Genomic DNA, 25,969 nt, shown 5'->3' with positions numbered 1-25,969 from the left:
CATGTGCTTATAGGCTGAAGGCAGAGAGGAAATACTAACAGACTCTGATGTGACCTCAGAAATTGATGTTTTGTGTTAATATTAATATTCTCATGCTTTTTATGATAACAGTGTTTATGTTTTGTATGTCCAGATGGTCTTTAGCAAGAGGAAATGTAAAATAATTCAGGGCTACTTCACAGAACTTCTGTGGACGTCAATAGTACTCGTCATTGTAGCTGCCATGAAAACAAATAAATTACTTGTGGCAAGTGGGCTGCCTAGTCTCCTTAAACAGATAAGAACAAGTGAGTGTTGTCTACTGTTTTCTTATTATATCTCCTCCAGTGCATATTGAGTGACAAAAGATGAGAAAGTCCAATTGGAAAAATGGATTCCTCCCATAATGCACTGCCATCTATCTCTGCAGACTCAGTCAGGCTGTCTATTTGTTCCTTCATAGATATGCAATATGGCTTTTCAGAGATTACTTCTTGGCATGAGTGTTGTGTTTTTATGTGCTCGGTTTCATCAAAGTTTAAGGATGCTTCATACCATTGATTTGGGCTGTCTCAAGGACTAATGATACATTCTGACATAGGTTTGCGAGACATATTAGAGAATTCTCATAAAGTTCTCTCCTCATTTGACAGGATGAGGGGTCGAATGGAGCATGGCCATCTCATCAAAATACCAAGGTAACGAGTCCCAGTGTGCAGGCGCTGTGGCCAAATGTGGCCTTGAGACCAGGGCGATAAGTTGAAATCTCTTGTGTCTCTACTTAGTTTCACAAGAGGTGGGTCATACGTAGGTCCACCCCAGATAATGAGCGAACAATTCAAATTTGTCATAAAAGACAGACCCGGGGATTTTTTTCTTCTCCCATACATATTCCATAAAAACTGACAAGAGGGAGCAGTTTTAAGAATATTTCATGTGATAAGAAAGAAGCCATTGCTCTCTATCCCTCCTCAATTCATTTCCTCATCAGAGACAGTTCAGGAAATGTACTTATACAGTTTGGTGCCTGCCTGCCTGCCTGCCAGTAGATTGACTTCTGACAACAGTGAGCCAGTCACAGTATACCCAGTAGGTCCTTACATTAATTGCCCTGGTGGAATGCCTGGGTCAATTGTCAATTCACATTCCTTCAATTAAGCATTGCAGTCTTTTTAGTCTGGCTGCAGTAGAGGATAGATTTTTACAGACATTTTGATGAGTTATATTTTGCCTTGGAAGATCAATAATAAATCCCAGGAAGATGAAATTGGATCTAATACGCATGGTAATGTAACCAAAGTTGGTAATTTAGCTGCAGGGCATCCCTTGCTCTCAACCTGCTTTGAATATTGTAATCTTCTTCTGACAACCATTTAGCCACTCTGTTGGAATAGGATTGTTCATATTCAGTGAACCAAACAAATATTGCCAGTTGCTCCGCAAAATAGCAATCTATTCTAAAGTCAATGATTTCTTAGTATGTTTACAACAGGTAGAGTCAATATTACACTACATAAGCGGGAAAAATAAATCTGCTTAGAAACTGAATGACAGGAAGGTAGAAGATATGGTGTGTGTGGAGAAAAAGCGTGAAGAAATAAAACAGAACATTTTACTGATTAAATTTCATAGTATGTAAGCAAAAAAGTGTATCTAATATCCACAAAGCTCGGGTTTTATGCTCTGTGTACATATTTGAAATAATGAGTGACGTGTAATCTACAGCTTGTTGTTTTTGCCCTTTGTGAATAGGGCTGTACAATCATATTAAAGGTCAGAAGAATAACAAAGAACTGTTTTCCTTGGTCAAGCCAGCCTGCAATGTTAGCTTTTGTCAAAGGAAACAGATTTTTTCTGTCCATTTTCCCAGTGATTGATGGGTAGCCTCACATCAGCCTTTCCCAGCGTGACAAAGATGGGATCAATAAACTAATTTGCAGAGATCTGATAGAAATCTTCAATTGATAAAAGGATAAAAGCTGCTAAGAGGTGTCAGCAAAACATATTTCATGCCATATAGTCTTGGATTTTGTGTACTTTTAGCTATCAATAATTATTTTTTAGTATTAGTCATGGCCTAGTATCCACTTTCAGGATGGTAGATGGTCTGCAAAATGGGGCAGTTCAAAATGGTACCACATTTTCAATTTTATAACAATTACAAAAATATTTGAATATTATAATTATTTAATTAATTATGATTATTTTCAGTAATAACATATATGTGGAATATGTGCTGATCTCATTAATTGTTAACCATCTCATTAAATCATTTGGCAAATCTTATTCTCCAGTACTGAAGTTAATTATTCTTTCAGGGATCAAGATTTCTTAATTTGCAATTATTGTTCCGAAATTGTGTTTTTACTTGTGTTTACAATCTGTAACACCACAGGTTGAGAGAGGATAACAAGTTAAGTTTGGTCACACTTTAAGTCCATTTGCCTAAGAAAGGCTAAATGGAGATGTTAAAACTTGCTGACTTTGAGGCTCCAGGCTGTCAATCATCGTTAAGCAGCTCTAAAACCTCAAGGGTACATTGACGGTTTTCTTGTTCTTGCCTGCAGCTGATGCTACACGTTAGGATGCTTGAAAGTTTAGCTGTCCAATGGCCTTGTACACAGTCAGAGACACTCATAAAAAGAGAGGGGGTGAGAGCAATGAATTTTACGGGCATGCGAGAGTTGCTCGCTCTGAATCGTGTTTGTTTGCCTGTCTGTTTGTTTACCTGGCCGAGTTGAAGCCATCTCTCTAAAATTTTGGTCCCACTGCACTCAAGCTCACGAGTCCCACTTGGATTGTAGGGCCTAAAACAAGAACTCGGCCTGACAGCCTCTGACATTTGGTGACATACAATAACATCATCTTGGAGTTTCAAAGTGTTCAAGTGATGCATGGTGACTGCTTGCCACATGCATAAGTAACAACTCGACAAACAAAGGCACTGTTTGTTTAACTGCTTTTCATGATGAATAATCAAATACTTTTCTATCCTCTCCATGGAGACTGGACTGCAAAATAAAAATAGGTAAAGATGTGAGTTTACTGTTTGGGTTAGAACTCGATGGAAATGTCACCGACAGCAGACAGAGTCATGTGAAAAAGTGAAAAATTTACCTGACATTTTTTAATTGCTGGGATCTTAGGATAATGAATAGAAAAGTATGCAAAACACTGCTGTGGATGGAAGCGATGAGCATTCTCTGAATGTATATGGCAGGAAGGAAAAGGTCTGTATTGTTCAGTGGCTAGGCATTGTTTAATGTTTAATGTCAATACAAGAAATGCAACTCTGATTATTTTGTTGCTCTCAATGTACTTCAACAGAAACAGGTAAAACCAAGGCCGAAAAGCTAAACAAAGGTAAACATGAACACTTGAACATTTAACGACTATATATGAGGGGTATGCTTCCAGATTTTAAAAGATAGAGACATTTTTCTAAAAAACCCACTTTTATGTTTTATGTCATTTTCTAGTTTAAAATTCTAAATTATTTTTGGTTTATTGTAATCCATTCATGCAATTAATTTAGAATCCACAAAATGTTTAAAATGTTGATGTAATGAGAGAAATGTGAAAACACACTGTAAGAATCCTGCCAATGGAAGAAAAATCATTACTGTGGTCAGTGTAAACTGCTTTATATTAGGTATGTTTAAAGATGCTTTCCTTTGAAGTCCTAAAGAAAATAACATGTCCAGTGTACCGTTCCTCCCTCGGTTGACTGATATGTGAACATGAGATTTTGGTGTGCTTTCTTTTATGTAAAAAAACTGCATCCCATTAGCCAGTAAATTGTTTGACAGACATTTGTTTTTGTCATTATTTGAAGCTTCCACTACAGTCCCTCCAATGAGTGAAGGTATTATTGGATTATTTCATGACCAGAGTGTTAATTAAAATAAATATTAATAAAACAAATGTAAATTATTAATTATTTTGAGAATAAATCATGAAAAGCAGGACACACAAAACAACACAAGTTTTGCCACTGTGGCTCTTGAGAGGCATTACTGTCAGTGAAAGAGTTAATTTTATGGAGCTTTTATACCAAAGAGAAGAGGGTTACCTGATGGTCTGTCAAAACACATCAGTGTCATCCCATATCAGCTCCCTGTCAAACTCTCTGGAGCTACGTCCACACACAATACTTAGCAGTCATCACCACACTCAGAGCACCTCTCCTTTTGACTCTCTCTGTCTCTCACTGACACAGTGTCTGCCTCTCTCGCTCCCTCTGACTGCGGATGACAACTCTCAGGGACAACAGAGCTTGTAGCTCAGTGATTGATTAGAGCTTCTTTCAGCCAATTATAATTAATGCCCGGCAGGATCGCATAAACCTGGCAAATGCTCCCATTCGCTCAGGACGTGGAAGAGATGGATAACCTTAGCCTCAAGGTTGGGGGTCAAACCCATTTCATATTTCCTTGTTTCTGTCGGGAGTGACTTCTACATCAAGCCCATACAGAGGGACATAAACCCAAGTGTCTGAAGGCTGCTTTTTAAACAAAACTCTGTCATAGATTTGTAATTCATGCACACTTTAATTTGAATTATGAAACAGGGAATCATGAGCCCTCTCTGTGAATTTATTTAATTCAATCAGAAAGCATATTTAAAATGTATTCTGCAGATATTGTAACTGTCCATGAAAATTCATTAAAAGGTACATTTGCATGCCAGTCAGCTGGCTTTTCCCCTGAAGTTGCAAAAACATGCGACTGATTTTTAAAGTGCTGTTCTAATAAAATATTACATGGTCATGCTCAACCATACAAACCAAACCTTTGTTCCTTTGCATGCTTCAAGATCACAGGAAGTGGGCCTCCTTGTTATACCAAGAACTAAGACACAATCCTCAGGCAATACAGCCTTGTCTCACTAAGCCCCCACCTTTTTGGAATAAATTTAGAGCTGCCGATACAGTAGCCTGCTCTCGTGCGAAATGTAAATCTAGACTCAAAACTTAATTATTCTCTCTCTGAGTGCCCATAACCTTTTGTTTTTGTTATGATTAAATATACAGTAGTTCGGACTCCATCGGGCATAAAATAAATACTGTAGAGGATAGGGAAATAAATATTATCGAACTGAAGATTATAATCCCATTTTTACTAACTACAGCAAAAATACTGTACTGTTAATTTTTGCAATTGCCTTTTTCAGATCTACAGCTCTTTCATTGTACCCCAGTCATCAAAGGGAGCAGGGATCTCTTTGTATTCTTTAAAAAAAATCATATATATTACGTTTTTGGTTTGGTTTGCAGCTGTCAACTTGTAAAGCCCATTGACACACTGGACGTAACATTGGGCTATACAATTAAACATTGAAGCTTTGACTTGTTAATAGTTGAGGGCACCAAAACCATGTATTAAATGGGCTTCAGGCTAAATATGATATGATAAGCACTGACATTAACATCGTCACACTGCAGTATCTCCTCTACTTTCTCTGATGGAGTTGAGCTCCTAACGACACTTGTTACTGTATGTGCGAGTAAAAAGCCAATAATTAATCAATACAACCGTTCAACAAGCATAAACATGTAAACATGATATTTCAATCTGCTCTTCAATCCAGCACAGTTATGTTTACACGAGCACAGTCAGCAAGAGAGAGCATGTGCGTGTATGACGAGTATGAAGTTAGCTGTAACAAATACAGCTGTGAATGTAGCAGAGCACTGTGTGTACAGTTTAGGCTGTTTGTCGGTAAAAAAAAATAATACGACTTTTCAAGACCCAAGCAAAGTTGCCATGTCTTGCTGCCACCTGCTGATTAAAGTGAAGGGATAGCCCAAACTTTAGCAACAACTGAGTTAAATTGGACTGACCCTTAAGGTGAACCAGCTTTACTCATTTGAGTGACAGGCTGCTCCTCTCCTGTATGCTCACCCTGCTCACTCAGTATTGTAATGTCAGGAATATTGAATGTTTTATTAACTTGTTTTGAAATAAACATTATTGAGTTTATAACATGTATTTATGTTTCAAATATAAATTCTAATCCTGCTCTGAATCTACTATGTTTAACCGATTTTTTAAAAAGCAATTATTTATTAATGAAAAAGAACCCACAAGAGAATTACTAAAGAACCCAATAATTAGGAAGCACTGATAAGAGTAGCAGTATCTATAAAAACCTAAATATGCCCATCCCTACTTATCAATCAAAATGAAGTTCATACTTACACACTAATCGTGATGAAAGTGCTATAATCTCTGGATTTCAATACTTACTTTCTGGCCTACATTTGGTATGGCAGAAATATAGGTCATGATTGATTTTACTTTGGCACTCAAAATCTATTTTTTCAGAGAGTTTAGTACACGTTATCGCTCTTTAACCATACATGAGTCAACACTTCACTCCAACCCTCTGTTAACACCTTATTAACACCACACAACACATCCACCCCAACACTCACACCTCCTGTCACAGCAAAACTCTTAATGTAACAATTGAATGCTCATCTGATGACAAGCACTACACGCCCTCATGCCTTTTATAGCTCAACTCACCAGATGGTTGCCGGTTCAGATCCCTCTACTTCCAGATAATCAGACTTCTCCTCCATCTGAAATTCTGTGAAAACCAAGGAGATGGTGTCCCCCGGATCTGCCAGGATGGTCCACTTACACTCCCCACTGGTGCCCAGGCCTGCAGCACCTCCACCAGCGCCAGGGGAGTCACCGCTCGGGATATCAAAGCTGGAGATGATCCCGCTGGAGCCCCTCAGGGTGCCACCGCACGTGTCTTCCGCTGTCAGTCACCAAAGAGAAAAGCATGGGGGGAAGGGTGAACAGAGAACAGACACATGGTCTCTTGGTTATTTCAAAGCTATTACTCAAAGTTCAACATGGGGAAAAAGTGGCTGCAGGCATAGAACGTCTGTACCTGTCCTCTCAGATAAATGCAAACCAGAGAAAGACCAATGTGGAAGCTGACATTCGAGCTGCACAGGCCATTTAATCGCATCATGTCGTTCCTCACACATCTACAGGTTGATGAGTCTCGCATCTACAGCTAATTCCAGCACAATTATGGTGTAGCTAATAATATGAAACAAATGATTAAAAGGTTGCTTGTGTTGTCTTCACACTCCTAAGAATAGCAAAGCATTTAGACAAAAGACATTGGGTAAAAATATTTACCAGTTAATTGTGTGCGAATTCTGTCCCAGTTTCCTTCAGTGCAGTTTGTGGAAGGAAAAGTCCTACTTATCTCTTTTGTTTTTTTGTCTCTTCCCCATGGTTTTGTCTTCTCCCTCCATTCTAGAGTCAGTAATTTATCATTGTGTCCACCAAGCCCCCTCAAGTTTCAGGAAACAAACAAATGGTGATAATAAACAGGGCTTGTAATGCTGGGAAATTGTACATTTTTTCTCCAATGTGGGAAGCATGGCACGTCAGTTGAATGTTAATGCAGTCTACCATAACAGTGGCTTGCTCTTTTTCACTCCATGTCCCTTTTCCCTTCTCTCCCCCACCCTTTCTTACACCTCTCCATCTCTCTCTTTCCATCCCTCTCCTCTGAGCCCTCTCAGATCTTTCTACTATTACTCACCACCCTCCCCTCTACCCCTGTATCCGTTTTTTCTCCCTAAAGAATTCTAATGATGGCAGGGCTTTCACAGTTTTCACATCATTTAAGACTAATATGTGACACTCAGCTGTGCCAGCTGAAACCTTTGATGGCTCAGCGCTCCACTCAGGGCTGTCAGAGCTGCCAGCCTTGGAACATTCCTGTATGCTGCATTACACGATTGGTCAAGGAACAAGGAAGCGGGTGTATGAAATTCAAAAGAAGATAAAGAAAAAAGGGGAGAAGATGGAAGAGCAGGAGCTGCTAGTTAGCTTGATCCATGTCCTTTGACACATTAAGTGAAGCATAGCAATTGATCAAAGTCTTCATAGAAAGGGCAGAGATGGCACTGATACTGTGTGAGACATCAGTGATGTGCACACATATATGATTCATATCAAGGGCTGAATTATTTCCAGACTTCAACAAGGGCAGGCTTTCATTGGTTGAATGCCTGCAGCCTTGTAACAACAAAGACGCACAGAGTCATGATTTGTTTCTGCTTTTAATCATCAATATCTCTACCATATAACACTTATCCTGACAAATTGAATATCCCCTCAATGCATTTAACATGACATTCCAAAGCGTGCCTAGCAAATCTGTAGAGTAATTGGCTATAGACTGAAATTAAACTGTTATTAAAGAGCTGTGAGTCTGACCAAAGGAGTCATATTACTTTTTAACCTTGATGATAGAGAGGGGAGCAGCGTAACGTGTCTGCATGGCCATCAAGGCAAAGAAGAGGAGAAGCGTTAGATAATGAGAGTGGGGTGAGTGTCGGAGAGAAGATAGAAAAAGACAAAAAAAATGGTAGTGGAATGAAAAAAGAGACAAGTGGAGAGTGAAGCAAGAGTGAGAGGAAAAAAAGGGATTCAGAAAAAGAGTGAAAAGATGAGAGGTGGATGGGATTTTGCCATAGACAAAGAGACAGAGGAGAAATAAAAGGGATGGAAAGGGAAAAATAAAGAAAATGTCAGAGAAATGTCAGGAAAGTTCTGCGGGCCAGCCTAAAAACAAACATCTTTGCAATCCAAACCCATCCTCATATTCACGACTCATCTAAATGGATGCAAATGTCACTTTTCTCTGACCCTTTTCCTAAGCTCCTCCAACTCATTCAGATTGTACATGACCCCTCACCTACACGCCCACTGATGCAGTCATTACACCAGAATTCAGATTTTATCCACATTTTAAAAAACAAATACATTTCTAAGAGCTGCTTATGCTGTACGTGTCTTAAGAGTGAATAGATGCTTGTAGTTCTTGTTTTAGGTATTTTATATTGAATTGAAGAATTTACGATCAGTTTAAAAAAGTGCTACAATTTTGGCAAGGGTGAAAACCAGTTATCAGTAGATCAGGATTCAATCATTGGGTGCGTCGCCCCCTGTCAATGGCTGGACCAGGTACTAGATCGTAAGCATGTAATGCAATTAAGACTAATTTTAAAATTGAGATTCATTTTAAAACCCACTTTTATTTATTGTTTTTTACCCAGCATGAGACTCGCTTTGTTTTAGTTGTTTTTGCTTGTTTTGTTTTTATTGTTGGTCTGTCCTGCCATGTACAGCACTTTGTATCAGCTAACTCTGTCTTAAAGGGCTCTATAAATAAATAAATAAATAAATAAATGTGTGGACACTATGAAAATGGCGGACACAGCGCTGAAATAATTGTGAGGGCAAAAAACACTAAACGGACAAAGCATATTCAAAATGTGAATCGAGGGTTGTCTTTCACCTGCTGACAAGTACTGCAGTCAGAAGGCAGGCACACAATTCCTACTTCACCAGTGTGAGAAGATTTTCATATTATTTAAAAAATTGAAATAATACTGTTTAAAGAAATAATTTTAGCTGGCAAAAGGGACATTTAAATATGTATATTTATTCTAACACATAAATTAACTGAGTTGGCAGTTTATTGGGTACACATAGGCTAGCTAAAACTACTCGAGTCTAATACAACAGCCCTGCAATAAATATACCTTCTATTTGGTTATCTCCCAATGTATCACTCACTACTAACCATGTTTACCTAAAGACATATAGTGAACTGTCATATGCCCACATCTAATCTCTTGAGAATTTATGCCAAATAAATAAATTAAATTAAATGTACAATGAGTAGCCATGTCCATATGTGTTTCTAAAAACACACCACATTGTGAGAGAGAGAGCAGTGGTAGTGAGAGAAAAAGCCTGCATATGATGCGTGTTGGATGCCGCGACAGAAAAACAGCCTTACAGCTGATTGATAAGAAGCAGGGTAAACACTGAAGCACATAAAAACACTCAACAACCCGTTCGTCATTAACCCTTTATCGGGCAAAGAACTATATTTGGTAACTTTAGTGGATATCCAAAATAGGGTGTAACATTTCAAGAAAAAAAGTTGCAAATTTACTAGATTAAAATGGCAAATCTACAAGAAAAAAAGTTGCAGATTTAAGAGATTTAAAGTGGCAAATCTGCGAGAAAAAAGTTGCAGATTTTCAAGAAAAAAGTAGGGAAAAAAAACTTTTTCTTGCATATGTACCACTTTAAATCTCATAAATCTGCACATTTTTTTCCTCATAGATTTGCCACTTTAATCTTGTAAACTTTTTTCTCAAACTATTACCCCCCTCCCCCGGGTCCGTATGTTTTTTTTACACATTCTGGCTGTATGTAATATCCTCCAATATTCTCTAGGGTTGAAATTTGGAATTTCGTTTTTTTAAAGTATTTCAATGAGTGCCCTATTAAGGGTTAAAAGCCCCTGCTTTTATGTAATACAGACATACTAGTGCAGCTGTGCAGCCCTGCTCCCAGGATGTCAAATATCACTGCTTTGTCCCTTCCCGTTGAGGCTCTTAAATGGCTATTTAAACCATATGTCGGGTAATGTGAATGGTGATACTGGCCATCAAAACAAAAAGTCAAGCGTAAACCCCAATCAGAATGTATGGTCGCACGTTGTTACTTTTCTTTTGATATGCTACAACAATGTAGTGAAGCAAGCAAAAGAAAAAAAGAGAGAAAGAGAGACTGAATATAGCGCTCATGTAAGGTTTTGCAAAATCAATATTGTTCTTTTATCATGGCCATTCAATGTTGTATTGAATGATGATTTCATCTAATCCACCAAACAGTTCTTCATTTAGTTAGGTGAAAACAAAGTACAGGTTGTGCATGTGACTATGTTTCTAGGTTTGAGGTGAACTGTACATATGCATGCTTCTTTTACAAAGGGAATGTCCAGCAGACCAGATAATGGAGGACTTGTTTCTGATTTCCATTCAACAATACTTTTGGGCTTTGTCTGAAAGTGAAATGTGTCACTATTTATGAAATAGTCCATTATATAGGGTAGGCCTTGGCGATTATATGATCGTGATTAGTGACTGCAATAAATTTCAGGTCGATTACAGCGATCAGCTGTGAGCATATTTACTCGGTCAAACAATGTAAGTTGCCGGAGAAGTAAACAGAAAGACCTAACATGGAGCTAAACGCAGAGCTGAGGGAACACAATAGAAGTCAGCCATGACTTGGAGCAATAAACCAGGGAGGTACTGGTGAATTTTGGGAGAGAGCAAAGGAAACTACAATCTATCTGCTGCTGTACGTGCACAGAATGGCAATTCACACACAGGTATGGTGCATTCAATAGTGTCAGAACGGCTATGGTCATTCAAGAGCGTGGGACATATGAAAATAACATATGAAACAAGTTATTTCTGAATGGAACTTAGTTCAATAAATAAGGTAACGAAACATTAACAGCGTGGGCTTTCTAACAACAACAAATCTGTTCAATCATTTGAAGAAATATCACCCAAGTGATATGTGCAAAGCATGAAAATGCGAGCAGAGTCTGCACAGCCTGCTACTGCTGCCAGCACATGTAGCATTAGCAGTTCAGCCACTACTAGCGCTGCAGCCACCAGACCAAAGCAGCAATCAATCGCGTCATCTTTTGCAGCCATTGCACCATACGAGCAACATTCCAAGAGGAGAAATAAGGCTGACAATTTGTTTATTTTGGGTATTGCATACTTGCAAAAACACTCAGGACTGTAAATTAGTTCATTGTGTTGTTTTATATATTTCTACATTTGTTGTACTGTTGAGTAAAAATAGTTTTAATATTTTTCTATGTTGATCTCATTTAATTTGCTTTGTTATTTACTTTGTATGTTAATAAAATATTGAGCTAATCTGTAGTTTATTTAGTTTTCAGTCAAGATTCTTTAAACTGGCAGTTAAAAAACAATATGAAAAATTGTGATTATAATTGAGATCGGACGATATGAAAAAATATATTGTAATATTTTTTTTTGCCTTATCACCCAGCCCTAATATAGGGTGTCTGTTAGAGAGCAGTGTTCTTTAACATTGAACCATGAATGAGACAATTTTGGACACAGAAAATATGTGATTATGTTGTGAAAAGATAGTCAATAGGACCACTAGTAAACACATACAAAAATCGTTAACACTTAAGGAATACAAAAGAACTCTAGCAGGTCTGATTCAAACAATTGAAATGACTCAGTCTGTATTGATAAACTGGTGAGCTGAAAATTATGAGCAGCCACACAAAGCATGAAAATCTGACAACGTCATTTAATGACATTTCAAACATGCATGGTAAAGATTAAAACTAGATGGATTGATGCTACTGGAAACACTGGGGTTGTGCTTTGGAGCTCATACTACTGAATGTGTGGTGAACATTTTTATAAACTCTCTCAGAATGCTGTGACATTGATTTCTAATACAGTGTCACATGAAAAAGATATTTGTTAAACCCAACAAAATTCACTGCCAGTATTTATGATGCATCATGTCACACAATGAGTTCAACATGAGTATCCCGGCTTAAGGAAGAGATTGAACTTTATTGATCCCTGTGAGGAAATTGGGCAATTTTAATGCACACAACCTCTGAAACTGTCCAGGGTTTAGTAGACAGTAAATGGATTACAGTCTGAAGCAACAAAACTTTCAACAGCTGACAGTGAATAACAGAAAATTCATTACATTCAATTTGCATGTCAGGAGAAAAAGAAAAAAAAAGAAGAAAGAAGTTGCACATCCCAAGGTCTTCCAAATCAAGAGGGTTTTTTTCAAACTACCCTTCAGTGCTCTGGATGTGTTAGAAGCTGTAACTGAATTGCATATGTACTTACAGAATAAAAGACAGACTATATTTTCATAGTGTTAAATGTGAAAGCAGTACAAGTAGCAGATTATCCAAGAATCTGCAGGGCATCTGCTAGGGCCTAAAGGCATTATACATTAAAACTTGGTATATAAATCAATCAAATATCAACACACAGCAGTAAGACTCAGCACTGTAGATAAGAGTAAATTAAGTTAGGCCTTGAGGTGCATGCAGACAGCAAGCAGAAACCGCAGGCGGCCATCCAGCACAGTTTATGTTCTAGGTTTTGACTGGAAGGCACAGAGGACACAACGTTGCCACTGTGGCAAACGATACTGCTGACATTATCACAGAAGAAAAAAAGAGAAAATGAAAAAAAAAGGCTCTTCTACAAACCATAAACAAAAATGAAAGCCTTTTTGTGTTCCTCAGATCTTTGCACACCAGAATAGGATGCTGGAACAAATACAAAAAATAGCTCCCTTATAGTTTTCTCTGAAAGGGTTTTCATGATTACAGACTTTCGCTCTCTGATCATCGATGAACATCATTCAAGTCAGGTGGTGGCAAAAAGAAGCCAAGTGTAAAAGTGTAAAGAATTTACAAAAGATATTGTTGTATGTAGACTAAAAACAGTAAACATTCTAATGGCAACTGCCCACTGTGTGTCTGTAAGCAACTTTAAAGAGCCATTTGAGTCAAACTAAAAAAAAGGCAAGTCATTCTCTGGATTGTATGCTGTGTAATAATCACCAATATTAAAGCGGGGGTTTCTCAAAGGCTTGGGATAGATTTCCATGACCACGTTTAACGATAATAACCTCACTTACTCATTAATGTGTATACAGTTGTAGCCAATTAAATAGCACAGGAAATTGGGTAGATTCTAGGGAGCAATTCATTATTGTACAGAAGTACTACGACAGGTTTCTTAGCAGTTTCTTTGAGAGGCGTCCATGCATGCTACTGTAAATCATGGAGCGGCAAACTGCTGGCTGAGGCTCAAAAATGCTTTGCAGCTTGAGAATTTTAAATGGCTTCGGCTGGATAATGCCTTACAGGTTCCATATATTCACATACTGCGTTTCATTGGGATGCATGGCAGCATTTGAGGTACAGTGTGCCAATGAGGTTTAGTGACATAAAAGAGATACTGAACGCTGGGCAACACGTTCCCGAACAAATCATTAGAGCATGCTCTGGATTTAAAGACGACGGAGGAGCTGTCTCTTTTAAAAACGGTGGCAGTGTAAAAAAAAAAAGATGGTGGTGAGGATTAGGACTGCTTTAGCTGAGCTCATTTACATCCCCAGCATCAGCAATCTATTGCTACTTGAGGAGGGATTAAGCCTCTCTCCCCTTGACTTTGATCAGATATACAACACTTGTCTTTCGACTTAGAAATATTCACCCCCAAGGATAGGAGGGAAGGAACTTATGTATAATTTCCTTCACTACCTTAGGTCTCTCCTTTGTAATGATCCCTGTGTTAATGCAAAGGCAGTGACTATGTCGACAGTAAGTCTCCCATTTGCTCGGCTGTGACTCATGTTAAACATTGATAGGGTTGAGAAGTAGTAAAGAGATCTATAACGGTTGCAGAGATGCAATTCATATTGCATCATGCATATTGCTGGGAGTCATTTCATTACAGTGACCATCTCTCCGTAATTTCAGATTGTAAATTAATAATGAGAGGAAAAGGACGATTCAATGAGCAATATGGCAACACTACCCTAGTGTCACATATGGGATTGGGATCTAGTTTTTGTTTTTTTTTTACAAATAATGGTGCTTGCATCATATTTTTATTATTCTGAAATCAATGAATACTGAATATGGGGGATCACGTCGGTAACCTAGTTCTTAACCAAACACCATTACAATGGTTTCCTGTTCAGACCCTTATGGATTTAATGTAAGGAGTTCTGGCAGTAGCTATATTGAGCTATTTCCATATCAGTTCTAACTGTGGAGGACAACTCACTTTGACTGAAAAATATTGCCATGGGCAAGTCAAATTGTCATATTTGAATTCTCAGTATAAGTTGCAGAGAGCTGAAAAGGCATCACAGAGAGAACTGCGTGTTTAGTCCAGTTGCATTACCAGATGTGGAAGTGTTTTAAAGGAGCAAGGTTCTTCTGTGGTCTAATTCTCTTATTCTGTTGGACAGTGGCTGGCAGCAAGAATGACAGTGTATCAATAGACCATATTCTCATGTTACCACGCTGTCCCTGTTTGCTGTCTCGCTGCCTGGTTTAATGAATGTCCAGAGACAATTTAGATGGAAGGAATGGAAATGGGCTCCTGGGAGGGGCAGTCGCAACTCACAATTAGAATAGCCATTAATTCTCCATCTCACTGCCTTTCTGCTTGGAGTTGATGCTGTCTGTTTTATTTTCTGTCAGTCTTTTGGTCTCTGCACGTAAAACATCCCTCGACTTATATCTACCCACCTCTCTTTTTCTGTCATCTTTTTGAGTTATTTTTTCACCAGACAGTGACACAGCATAAAGACAGCTCTGTGGTTATTCTAAATTGGGTGACACCTGGCATTATGATGGCTTCACAAGAACTAGAGTACAATATCAAAGGGTTCCTATAACCCTGACTATGCCAACCCATCTTTGCTATACATTCTGCTTTTCTCAATAATAGAGATAAATAAAGATGAGGGTTGTGTGTTGGTTGTTTCATATGGAGTCAAACTAAGGAAATTAAATACTAAATTACATCATTTAATCCATACTGACGTCCATTTTGTGCCTCCAGGGTAAAAGCTGCAGTGACCCCTTTTAATTAAGTGGAAGAAGATAATTCCACAGTTTAGCAATGACGTTTAATATTGGTCGCATTTGGGTTGAACGGTTTCATTATCATGGTTTTAAAAAAGCCTTTGTATTGGAAATCGGTATTGTATGTTGCCCTGCAATTTTCTCTTTTTCCCCCTCTATCCCTCTGTCCTTTTGTCAGCGATACACACAAACATTTGACAAACATGGTGGACTTTGGAAGTTGGATGAGGATGGAGAAGAGAACTGGGAGAAAGATGAAAGAGAGAGAGAGACAGTGACAAAAGAGAGGTGACTGGTTGAGAGACTAAGGTGTTGGGAGACAGTGGGGGGTGGACGGTGGATTGGGGGAGAGATTTTGTGTCGCTGTGTGTTTAGTGTGAAACAATTGGTGATGAGCAGAAAGGGCAGGATCTCTGAGGAAATAAGATCAAAGGACCATCTGCCCACATACAGGAGCCGGGCTGGATTTACTCGAGAGGGAGAAAGAGAGAGAGAGAATGGCTCAAGCAGTGCCCAGGCCTGAAAAGGAGTGATGTTTCTGGCCTGTGGCAATAGAGGCTAACACCATCTTTAAATGGAAAGGAACCTTCCATCTGCAGCTTTTTGTTTCCTCCAAGCTTGCCATTTCTCAAACATATGCTGAGCCATTTTCTTTTTGCTGTGCCTTGCATTGTAGTATGAGTAGGCATGAGCATATTTGCTCTGCTGGCTCTAGGATTTCTCAGGTTTATATATTAGGAAGAGAGGGGAGATCTCAGACTCTTTTTTTTATTCTCGATTCTGTTTGCTTGACTTTGCACCTGTTAGACCAAGAAGTTAACCAGCATTGAAATGTAGTAATTTATTCAATGCAGATATGCAGTAATTTCCTGCTTTTCATCTCAATAAAGAAAACTATAAGATAATACACACTGGTTTACTGCAAAATTATCCAAAGTGCAAGACTTTATATTTTTAATCAATAAATCATTGTTATGTCAGTTCTTCTTCTTAGTTGGATAGTCAGAATACAGAAATGAGTAAACTTTTGTGTTGGATTGAAGGGAATGATCGTCAGGGAATGGCTTTCAATTCTTCTCCCTAAATGCTTTTGCCTGATGGTAGTTTATTCTTTCTTTGCCGTGGAGTGTATAAAGTTGTTCCGTTCTTTAAAAATAACAAAAATAACTGGCTAAAAATGAGACTTCGGCAGCACTGGAGTTCCACAGTAAAGTGTGGCTGACACCGCAAAAGTAAAGGAAAAGCTGTTGATTATCTGGAATATGTGCATCACAGGTTTGAGGTTCACCCAAACTGCAATAAATCTCATCTTTATTTTTTATCATATTTTTATCAGAACAGTTCTGTCATAAGCAACTGCAGCACACTGTAAAACTCAATGCTGCGTGTTTGTTATCATAACTAATTTTCCCTTTTCAACACAACAAAGATCTGTGCAAAAAGTAATTTTAACTTAAAATATTGAGTCAAATATCACGATTCATTTGAGTTAACTCAATTATCTTTGTTGTCTTGACATAAAATTCTTTCGCAGCATCAACACTCAGATGTTTAAGTTCAAACAACAAGTTGGGTTTTACAGTGCAAAGAAAGGGTTGCTGAAATGTCCAAATGTAAATTAGACAAGCCTCTAATGTTGATTAAACCTAACTTACCCAAGACAAGCTGTCCCCAGTGATTACAACTCAAAACTTTCAGTGTACATGACAATAGCCTCTGTAAGAGAGTACTTACATTATCTAACCTGCCTTACCTAATTTTGAATCCATCATCCCAAATGATCAGTCAGTCCCCTGTAGACATTGTGCTACAGCCATACTAAGAAATTACACACTGCATTTCTTTAAGTTGCTTCCTACTGTGCACAGTATACATCATCATGAATTTTGAGAGGCTCATACAGACACAATGCCTTTTCACATACAGTATGTTGTGGATTATTTGCGTCAGGGTACTGACAGGTCCCGTCTCAGCACAGCAAGGGATAAACAGCATGAAGAGCACTCGTCAGTCATTCATCAAACAGCTGCCAGAAAGAAAAATCATTATGCTATTGCGTCTTTTTCATCCTCTCTGTTCCTGATGGTTGAGCAAAAGAGCTTGCTGAGACAAATTACCTACGAACAGCATCTTAAAGGGTTCAAATCATGGGCAACACAGTATTTCTGAAAATGCAAGGAAGGTTCACAGCAGAAAATGAAGTAAAAACCATTATGAAGCTCTCCGAGTGTCAGATAAGAAAATATATTACACCTCAAGTAATGCAGATTTTTTTAAACGTTTTGAAATATTTTTATGCTGTAAAGTCTTCTTGGTTCTTGCTGTCTGCTCATGCTATATATTTTCATGTTATTTTTCAAGTTTTTACTTTATGGCCAAGTGAGCAATAAGTGAGACGAACATTCGTAATGAGGAAAACGAAGAGCTTTCTCATATGGGACGTTAAGATCTTGTAAATTACTGGCTGAGATGCCAGAATTAACAGCATTTTAAATGGTCAAATGGTCATTTACCAATGCTCCATCTCCTAGAGATATTCCACAAGTGGATACTTGTGATGTAAATAATTCATTGACATTGATTTGTCTTTCACATTCAGTTGTAACATTGGAAACATTCCAAAAAAATGTTTTTTTTCTTAATCACTTGTCCTGAGGTAGACCAGAAATGTAATGGTTAAAACATTTCATCACATATATCTGCCATTACTGTATATCAGCAGTCTCAGCATTTTCGAACTGCCAGGCGAGAGAAAAGGCACACAGTAGATACTGCAGTTTCACAGGTGCCAGGTCTGAAATAGTTATTTTATTTTCATTTCAAATCGTCCAGACTGTGGCCTCATAACCGCCCTTCTTTTCTACTGTGCTTACTGTTTATGTTCAAGTTGCTACGGTTCTATCTCATGGACAATGGCTTTAGAGTTGGTTGGTAAACACAATGGACTAAAACTGAGGTTGTATTTATGTTTTACTGCCCAACATTTTCAGGAAGAAAATAACAGACTGAGTGTTTTAATTGCTGGCTTTATAGCTCATACATTCCATTTTGTTAGCCATGCAGTCTGAGAGCAGAGGTGACTGTGACCTCAGTATAGCAGCATGAGCAAACAACTCATCTAATTAAAAAAACATCAAATTAAAAAACAGTACACTTGGCTAAGAAGAGATGCCCAAATCCTGTTCTTCTCTTGAGTCTGCCATTTAAGAACAGACAAAGTGGTGATGCAAAATTCTAGTAGATGTACCACTCCTGCTAAGAGCATTAATGTATTTAAGCTACTTGCGCTACAGGAATAAATATTTAATTAACCTTTTGAGCCACAGAGGCTCTAATCAACTTCTTCAACATGATTAAGATCATTTCATCCCATCAGATTGCAAATACATTTACAGATCTAATGAATACTTGTACCAGACTTTACTACATCTGTGGCGCAGACCAGTCATCTAATTACACGGCATCGAACTGTCAATCATGTCGAGGCAATTAACTTTACGCAAGTCGAGGAAATCAAATGACAAGAGGTCAAAACAAACCAATCACCTGCTCGTTTTAAATGTCTTGGGGGAACCCTAAAATATGTAGATAGTATCATGTATTCTCCATGATACTCTCATTCACATTGTACAGCTGGGAGAACAAGTTGGCAGCAGTAGTCACTTGCAGTTGAAATGATTAGTAACTAATTTTTAGTGATAAAGCATCCTCACCTCTGCAGATTGGCACAGGGAAGTCCCACACTGACACACCGGCTGCATTGGTCACACAAGTGAGGAGTGAATGTCCGTCCAGGACGTAGCCAGTGACGCACCGGTAGCGGATCTTGTCACCTACGTTGAACTGAGTCCCATTCAGTATACCTTTGGGTGGAATCCCTGGGTTTCCACATGAGCTGCTTCTCAACTCTGGGAAATGGAAAGAGAAGAGAGTATTGTTAAGAATACTATGTGAATACAGTGTATTGCTGTATTGAACCTGGTCTCACAGGAATCCGCGGAATAGCCACGGAATCACTCAAATTTCCGTGAAACTGACACGGATTTCGCTACAATGCAAGTTAATGACAGTCATATCCCGTGGCTATTCCATGGATATTAGATGGATATTTTTCCTATTGGTTTGTTCCAAGTCACGAGACTTTCAAGGTCCCGGTGGTCAGAACAAAAACATGGCGGACAGTTCTCTCATTTTTAGTGAAAAAAATAAATATTTTGACTTAGTTTCTGCATAAAAATGGATTTTGATCACATTTCTAGCGAGAAATATATGTTTTATTTTCTAAATATTCACTCAGTGAATGTACATAATCACTTTGTATGTTGGAATAGCCACGGGATATGACTGTCATTACCTTGCATTGTAGCAAAATCCGTGTCAGTTTCACGGAAATGTGAGTGATTCCGTGGCTATTCCACGGATTTTGAGTTAAGCAAATCCGTGGCTATTTCACGGATTCCTGTGAGACCATGTTGCTGTATTACTGTATGCAAAGCATTTAGTTGTATGTTCATAGTTTCGGGTACATAAAAGATTTCTATGTCATATAATGTATAGGACATAGGCAGTCATCTTAACTTAAGTGTTAAAAAGCTACTCTGATGTTTAGTTATGTCTAAAAATATATATATATATAATCCTGGAAGATGATGAAAATGCATTGCCCAGGGGATGGTGAAGTACCACACTTATGTCTTACCCATCTCTTTACATTTACAAGAGTTTGCTAAATAGCATTCATCTATAGCTGGAAGCTACGAGTACATTAGCACAAGCACACGGAAAGAAAAAGCAAGGTAGTTAAAGAAGATGACAAGAAGTCATGAAAGAAGAAACTGCAGCTGCAGAGTATAATCATTTCCTGTCTGCTCCTGAATGACGGTGTTGCTTCAGAGTAGGGAAAGAATTCAAATTATTTTCAAAAATTCAAGGGTGAAAAAAAAACAAAATATACAAACAACCACACAGTACTGTTTGGGCAATTTTTAAAAAGCACTTATCTGATACCCACTGCCAGGCCTAGTGATAGGCCGAAACATCATTTAACATAAATACTGGGCTTCCATATGCTTACCGAACTTTGAAACATTTTACTGTGTATCAGTGACTGTCAAGAAATGTCATACGCTATTCACTGACTAAAATACTAACAATCTGCTGAAATACGCAGTAAGGGATCTATATTAATAAAATGACATGGATATTTTTCAAACTTAATGTCTACTCTTTCATTAGTCATGCTTCAAACATATATCTTTAAGGTAAAGAACTGCATGTGATGGTAACAATGAGAAATATTGCTTGTAAAAAATGGCATCCATATTCTTTTTGAGAACCTTGGCAAAAAAGTTTTTGAAGATGGCATATTGAAGTTATACATCTTCCACAAGAAAGCAATTCCCAAGAAATTACTAGCACCATCATATTGTGCTCATGCACTGACAGGCCCAAAGTACTTATGATCAATGTGTTCCTTTGCAAAGTATTGAAAGGGAATTTTGATAAAGATCGACTGTAAGTTGCGATAAACAGGCCTGGAGGGCCCTTCCATCCGGTATTCTTTTGGTTTAACACAATGTTCCACTACATTTCTCTCCTCATTAGACCACCATAACTTAATCTCTGTCACATTCCCCCGCACATTTTCAACCTGCACAACATGCATCAACAGGGATTGGATTTCAAGCCACAGTACAGAATATAACACACCGTCAGCTTCTTTTTGCCTCAGTGGTTACATGTTTACTCTAACTGGTGACTATTCAGCTTGAAGGCAGGATTGGATGTGACCTGAGTTCATGTTACTAAACTTTTCACACCTGCGTGATTCGAGTTGAAGATTAATGATCTGGAGTGCTTTTTGACTGTTGGGACCTGCAGTCAACCAGAACATGGCTTGGCTTCTAAAACCAAATATTTATCAAGCAAATAAAGGCTTTTTCTAAAGATTTAACATTGGTATTGGTTTAAATTGGTAAATGGTGTTCTTATTGTCTATATTATTGTTTAAATATTGCTTTCTGCTTGTGTCTACATTACACACAAATTCGTAATTATGACTGGAAACAAATAAAGTAATTAATGTCAGTTTTCTCAATTCCTTACGTATGGGTTTACCTCCCCAGTATCAAGCTTATGACAACAAATTAAGTAACTGAGAAACAAAGTAAAATGGCTATTTAGGAGCTACTCCCATAAAAAAAAAACGTGCTTTCACAATTGGTGAACTCTAATTCTTTATCATGCCCCCACAGGTAAATATTTTATATAAACTGTCTGTCAGGAAAAGATAATTTCAGGAAACAATTTACAATTTCATTATTAAATACAAACAGAGCATTTTAAAAGACTCACCTGGCTCAGAGGTATGATAAAAACACACTACATAACTGAATTTGTGGGAAATAATCAATAGAACCCAATTAGTCTGACCAGATCCAGAGTTGTTGTCTTGTTGATGGGAATATAAAACTTCCTACAGTCGTACAGCTTGTGACTGATCATGCAGTCAAGTTAAATTATTATTTTTGATATATGCCATCTGCTTGTGGCTAATTATTCCAACTGGCAAGCCGGGGAACAAAAAGTCACTTTTACACTTGTATGTTAGAAACATAGACAGAGAGGAAGAGATGAGGAGGAATGCATTTGAGACTCTGATCCTGAAGTTGATCTAACTGACAGACACATCGGTGAAGCTGCATTTTCTAATAATCATTTCCAGGAATCATTTTTGAAATCCAATTACTAATCCACTTTACACTGCAGATGCTCACATACACATCCCTCATACATATGATCTCTAATGAATTCAATATAAATCCTCAGCATCAACTGCCGGCTGTTTATGTTTATGAGCAAAATTAAATACCAACAGACTGCGACGGGAATGAAGCAGGAGGAAAGGAGACCACAGAGCATGTGTGATTTCTTTTTAATCAAACACATAATATAGTGACCATATTATGCAAGCATTCCACCCCTCCTTGAGGCTACAAGATTTCTAAGCACAAAAAATATTAAATAAAAACAAAATCAAATAAATAAATGAATAAATAGGCTTAGATATCTCCCAAAACCCCTAGTAGCTTTTTAGGTTTATCAACATTTCACTGATAGAGTCAGCTGAAACACTGGGGGCTGAAGAGCTCATTCATGTTCTCACATTTTAATAGCAGCTATATTTAGACAAAAGCCCCTGTAAATTAATCTGTCTGAGGAAGAGTAAAATATGTATAATGGGTTTATTATCTTTTTATGTATGATCCCTGCAATTCTTTTATTCCAAGCTGCAACATCTCTTTCAACAAGTCCTTCAACTCACAAAGTTCAGTGGATTTGGACCGTGAGGAGGAGCAACCCAGTCGCCAAAGAATTAGAGGCAACTATTTCATATAAGAAAACCATAAACTATTATTTACAAAAAGTCTGGGAAAGTTAAATTGTTTTTGTGGCATATCTGGGGTTGACTGTTGGGAAGGTTCTCATAAATTATCCATTGTGCTCTGAACAAATTATATCTGACACATTGCATATACAGTCGTCACTTTAATCTATTAAGGTAAAAATAGATCTGGACCATTCAAAAAATGGTGAATATGAATATTAATATATGGGGAAAAACATTAACTGAAAGCTGCAAAGAATGAATGCATCGTTACATGGCACAGCATGATCCCTGACAACAAACAGCAAATACAGTATGTCTCCATGGAATTATGCAGAGCCTGTGAAATTTAAATGTATTTGTTTGAAATATCAAATTTGCGGGGTTTAACAAAGTGTGACTAAGCACATCAAAGGCGATCTAAATATCTAAAACCTCACAATAACAACTCTCTACAGTTTGATGCAGAGACCAACAGAAAAGACAGCTGCAACTGCTGAGCTGAAAACATTTTAACCTTAAAAAATCTAAACAAGACAGAAAATCAACCGGTCAGGGGACTGGTGCTGTGTGAGTCCAGATGTTGTTCAGAACTCCCAATGACCGGTCAAAAGATTTAGAACACCCCAATTTTTCCATTTTTTTATTGAAATTCAAGCAGTTCAAGTCAAATGAACAGCTTGAAAGGGTACGAAGGTAAGTGGTGAACTGCCAGAGCTAAATTAAAAAGGTAAGCTTAACCAAAACTGAAAAATAATTTACATTTCAGAATTATACAAGTAGGCCTTTTTCAGGGAACAAAAAATGGGTTAACAACTTAACTCTATGGAGTCTTGGGCTATTTTGTCCATTTCTGAATTCTTTTCATGTTTTTGTAAGTCATTTTGTGTCTTTTTTTTGTCATTTTGTGTCTTTTTTTAGTAATTTTGTATCTTTTGGTGTCTTTTTTTGTCATTTTGTGTCTTTTTTTAGTCCTTTAGTCCAACATAAAATGTGATTTTGAATCTTTTTTTTTAACTTTCAAAACACTATCATGCTCAATAAGCATGAGTAATTTCAGAGTACACTGAGACATTAAACTGCATAATTTTCAATTAAATTCTGGAAAAGTTGGTGTGTTCTAAAACTTTTGACCAGTAGTGTATGTAGAACTTGTCATTAAAAGCTATGTCAATATCAGAAAATATACTATATGCCTTATATGCCAGTTGGATTTTAAGTGGTTCATGGTCATCAAAAAATAGCAATATAGTGATGATTTTGATAATAGATGGGGGACCGCACTGTCTAACAAAGTGCGTCTTTGAGCCAGGTTATACTAGAAAATAACTCATAATATGTTGTCCAACCACATAGTCAAAAGTGTTGACAGCTGTTTGAAACACTGTTATAGAAGACATGTTCGTACAATGCTGACAACAGATGTGTTAAGAATAGAAAAGAGAGCGAGAAAGACCAAAACCATGGCTGCTCTCACCTCAGCACACCTGGCGATTCATTCTGTGAAGGTTTGTGTGATTGTCCATTGTTGTTTCAGAGAGTTCGACATTGTCAGCCGCAGCCACCTCAATTCTGACATTGAAAGATGTTGGGGAGGAGGTTTCTGAAGCTATTGAACCATCTGACAAGCACTTCTGATGGAGTAAACTACCTCCATAACATCAGTCAGTTGAGTTAAAATCTAGTGACTGCAAGGCAATAGTATGACTCACATCATTTTCATACAAAACCATTCAGTGGCCCTTCATATCCTGTACCGTACATCTGCATTATCCAATTGAATATTTAAGGCATTGAAAAATAATAACCTAAATCCATATGCTGCTCTAGATGTTTAATATCTAAATCTTCCATGTCACAATATAAAAACAGGAAGCAAATTTTGCATGGAGGTGGTTAAGATCACAACAATTGTTGCCACAGTTTTCAATACCTCATATATTCCTTGAATTGACTTTCCATACTTGATTAACAATTAATTATTTGCTTGAGAGGTGCTGCTGCTCACAAGTTTCTTGACTAAATTGCTGTAACTTGAATGCGACTATGAGTAAAATCAGAAACTCAGAAGTTTGTGGTCTGTTGAGTGGTACAAATCATACCCCGTGTACCCTGAACAGAGTTCTAATTTCAGCTGCCAGATGTTGCTGGGACCTCGGACAGATTGCACTCAGCCGAATAAAAATGTAATAACATATAAATTATTTTACAGGATGACACCACACTTTCCAACAAATGTAATGCCCTTTAATAATTTTCCATGGATTTTCTATGCAAGAGAATAATGCATTTAAGGCTTGAGCTTAAAAACAAATCAACAATGCACAATGCAAATTGCACAGCAGGTCATGTGCATCGTGTCCTGCATCTGATCCTTAGATTCACTGGTTACATTACATTCAAACTGACTTACAGTAGAGTAACTGTCAGGCATGCACTGCTATAACCATTACTTTCTAACAGCTGTTTTTTAGACTATTAACTGAGAAACAAAAGTGCAAGCATAAGTAAATGTTTGCAAAACTCACCCCAGGTCACTAATTAAAAAGTAATAGATGCATCCCAGCTGTAATTATACCAGCACTGACTCATTGGCCTTTGGTGTATGGAAAGTTATAACTAATGTGTCAGACAGACATGGCTCTTGAATTAATTCAAAGGATGTGTTGCAGACATTTGAAGCAGTTGGTTTGAGATAAGGCCTTTCACTGTACGCAAAATAAAACTCTGTTTCTCAATTGCAGTTCCAGTAGCTGCATATCTGAATGTGAATCTGTGAAAAAAGATCTGCTTCGAAATAAAAGCCTGCACTTAACACTGAATCAGGATTTCTTCTTTTATGAGGGTCTGAAGAGCCCCCTAAAGAAATCAAGTGTTTAAGAGACAGAGATAGCCCTGAGCTAACAAGTGTTGCTGTCTGGAGGACTTTAAATAAATTGTTGATATAAGTGAACCTTGGGAAAACATCTGCTCCTAAACACCAAGGGCTGCTACTGGTGCAAAACCGTAAGAAAACCTGGACAGACTCAACTTCAGGGATGAAAATGTATGCAAGCA

The 25,969-nt window shown here is 37.8% G+C and overlaps 1 protein-coding gene across 1 annotated transcript in view; it reads right to left on the bottom strand.

The window, feature by feature from the left end:
- Nucleotides 1–25,969, bottom strand: part of LOC131975889 (CUB and sushi domain-containing protein 3-like) — a 231,777-nt gene that overhangs the window by 166,212 nt on the left and 39,596 nt on the right. The window contains exons 4-5 of the mRNA XM_059338703.1: nt 19,239–19,433; nt 6,510–6,750 (exon numbers count right to left, since the gene is read on the bottom strand). Coding sequence (XP_059194686.1) covers nt 6,510–6,750; nt 19,239–19,433 — 436 coding nt within the window. The remainder of the gene's footprint in view (nt 1–6,509; nt 6,751–19,238; nt 19,434–25,969) is intronic.

Source organism: Centropristis striata, chromosome 8, assembly GCF_030273125.1.
Source record: "Centropristis striata isolate RG_2023a ecotype Rhode Island chromosome 8, C.striata_1.0, whole genome shotgun sequence".
NCBI lineage: Eukaryota > Metazoa > Chordata > Actinopteri > Perciformes > Serranidae > Centropristis > Centropristis striata.
Note: the sequence above shows the minus strand (reverse complement) of the source record. Positions and strands in the feature narration are given on the sequence as shown.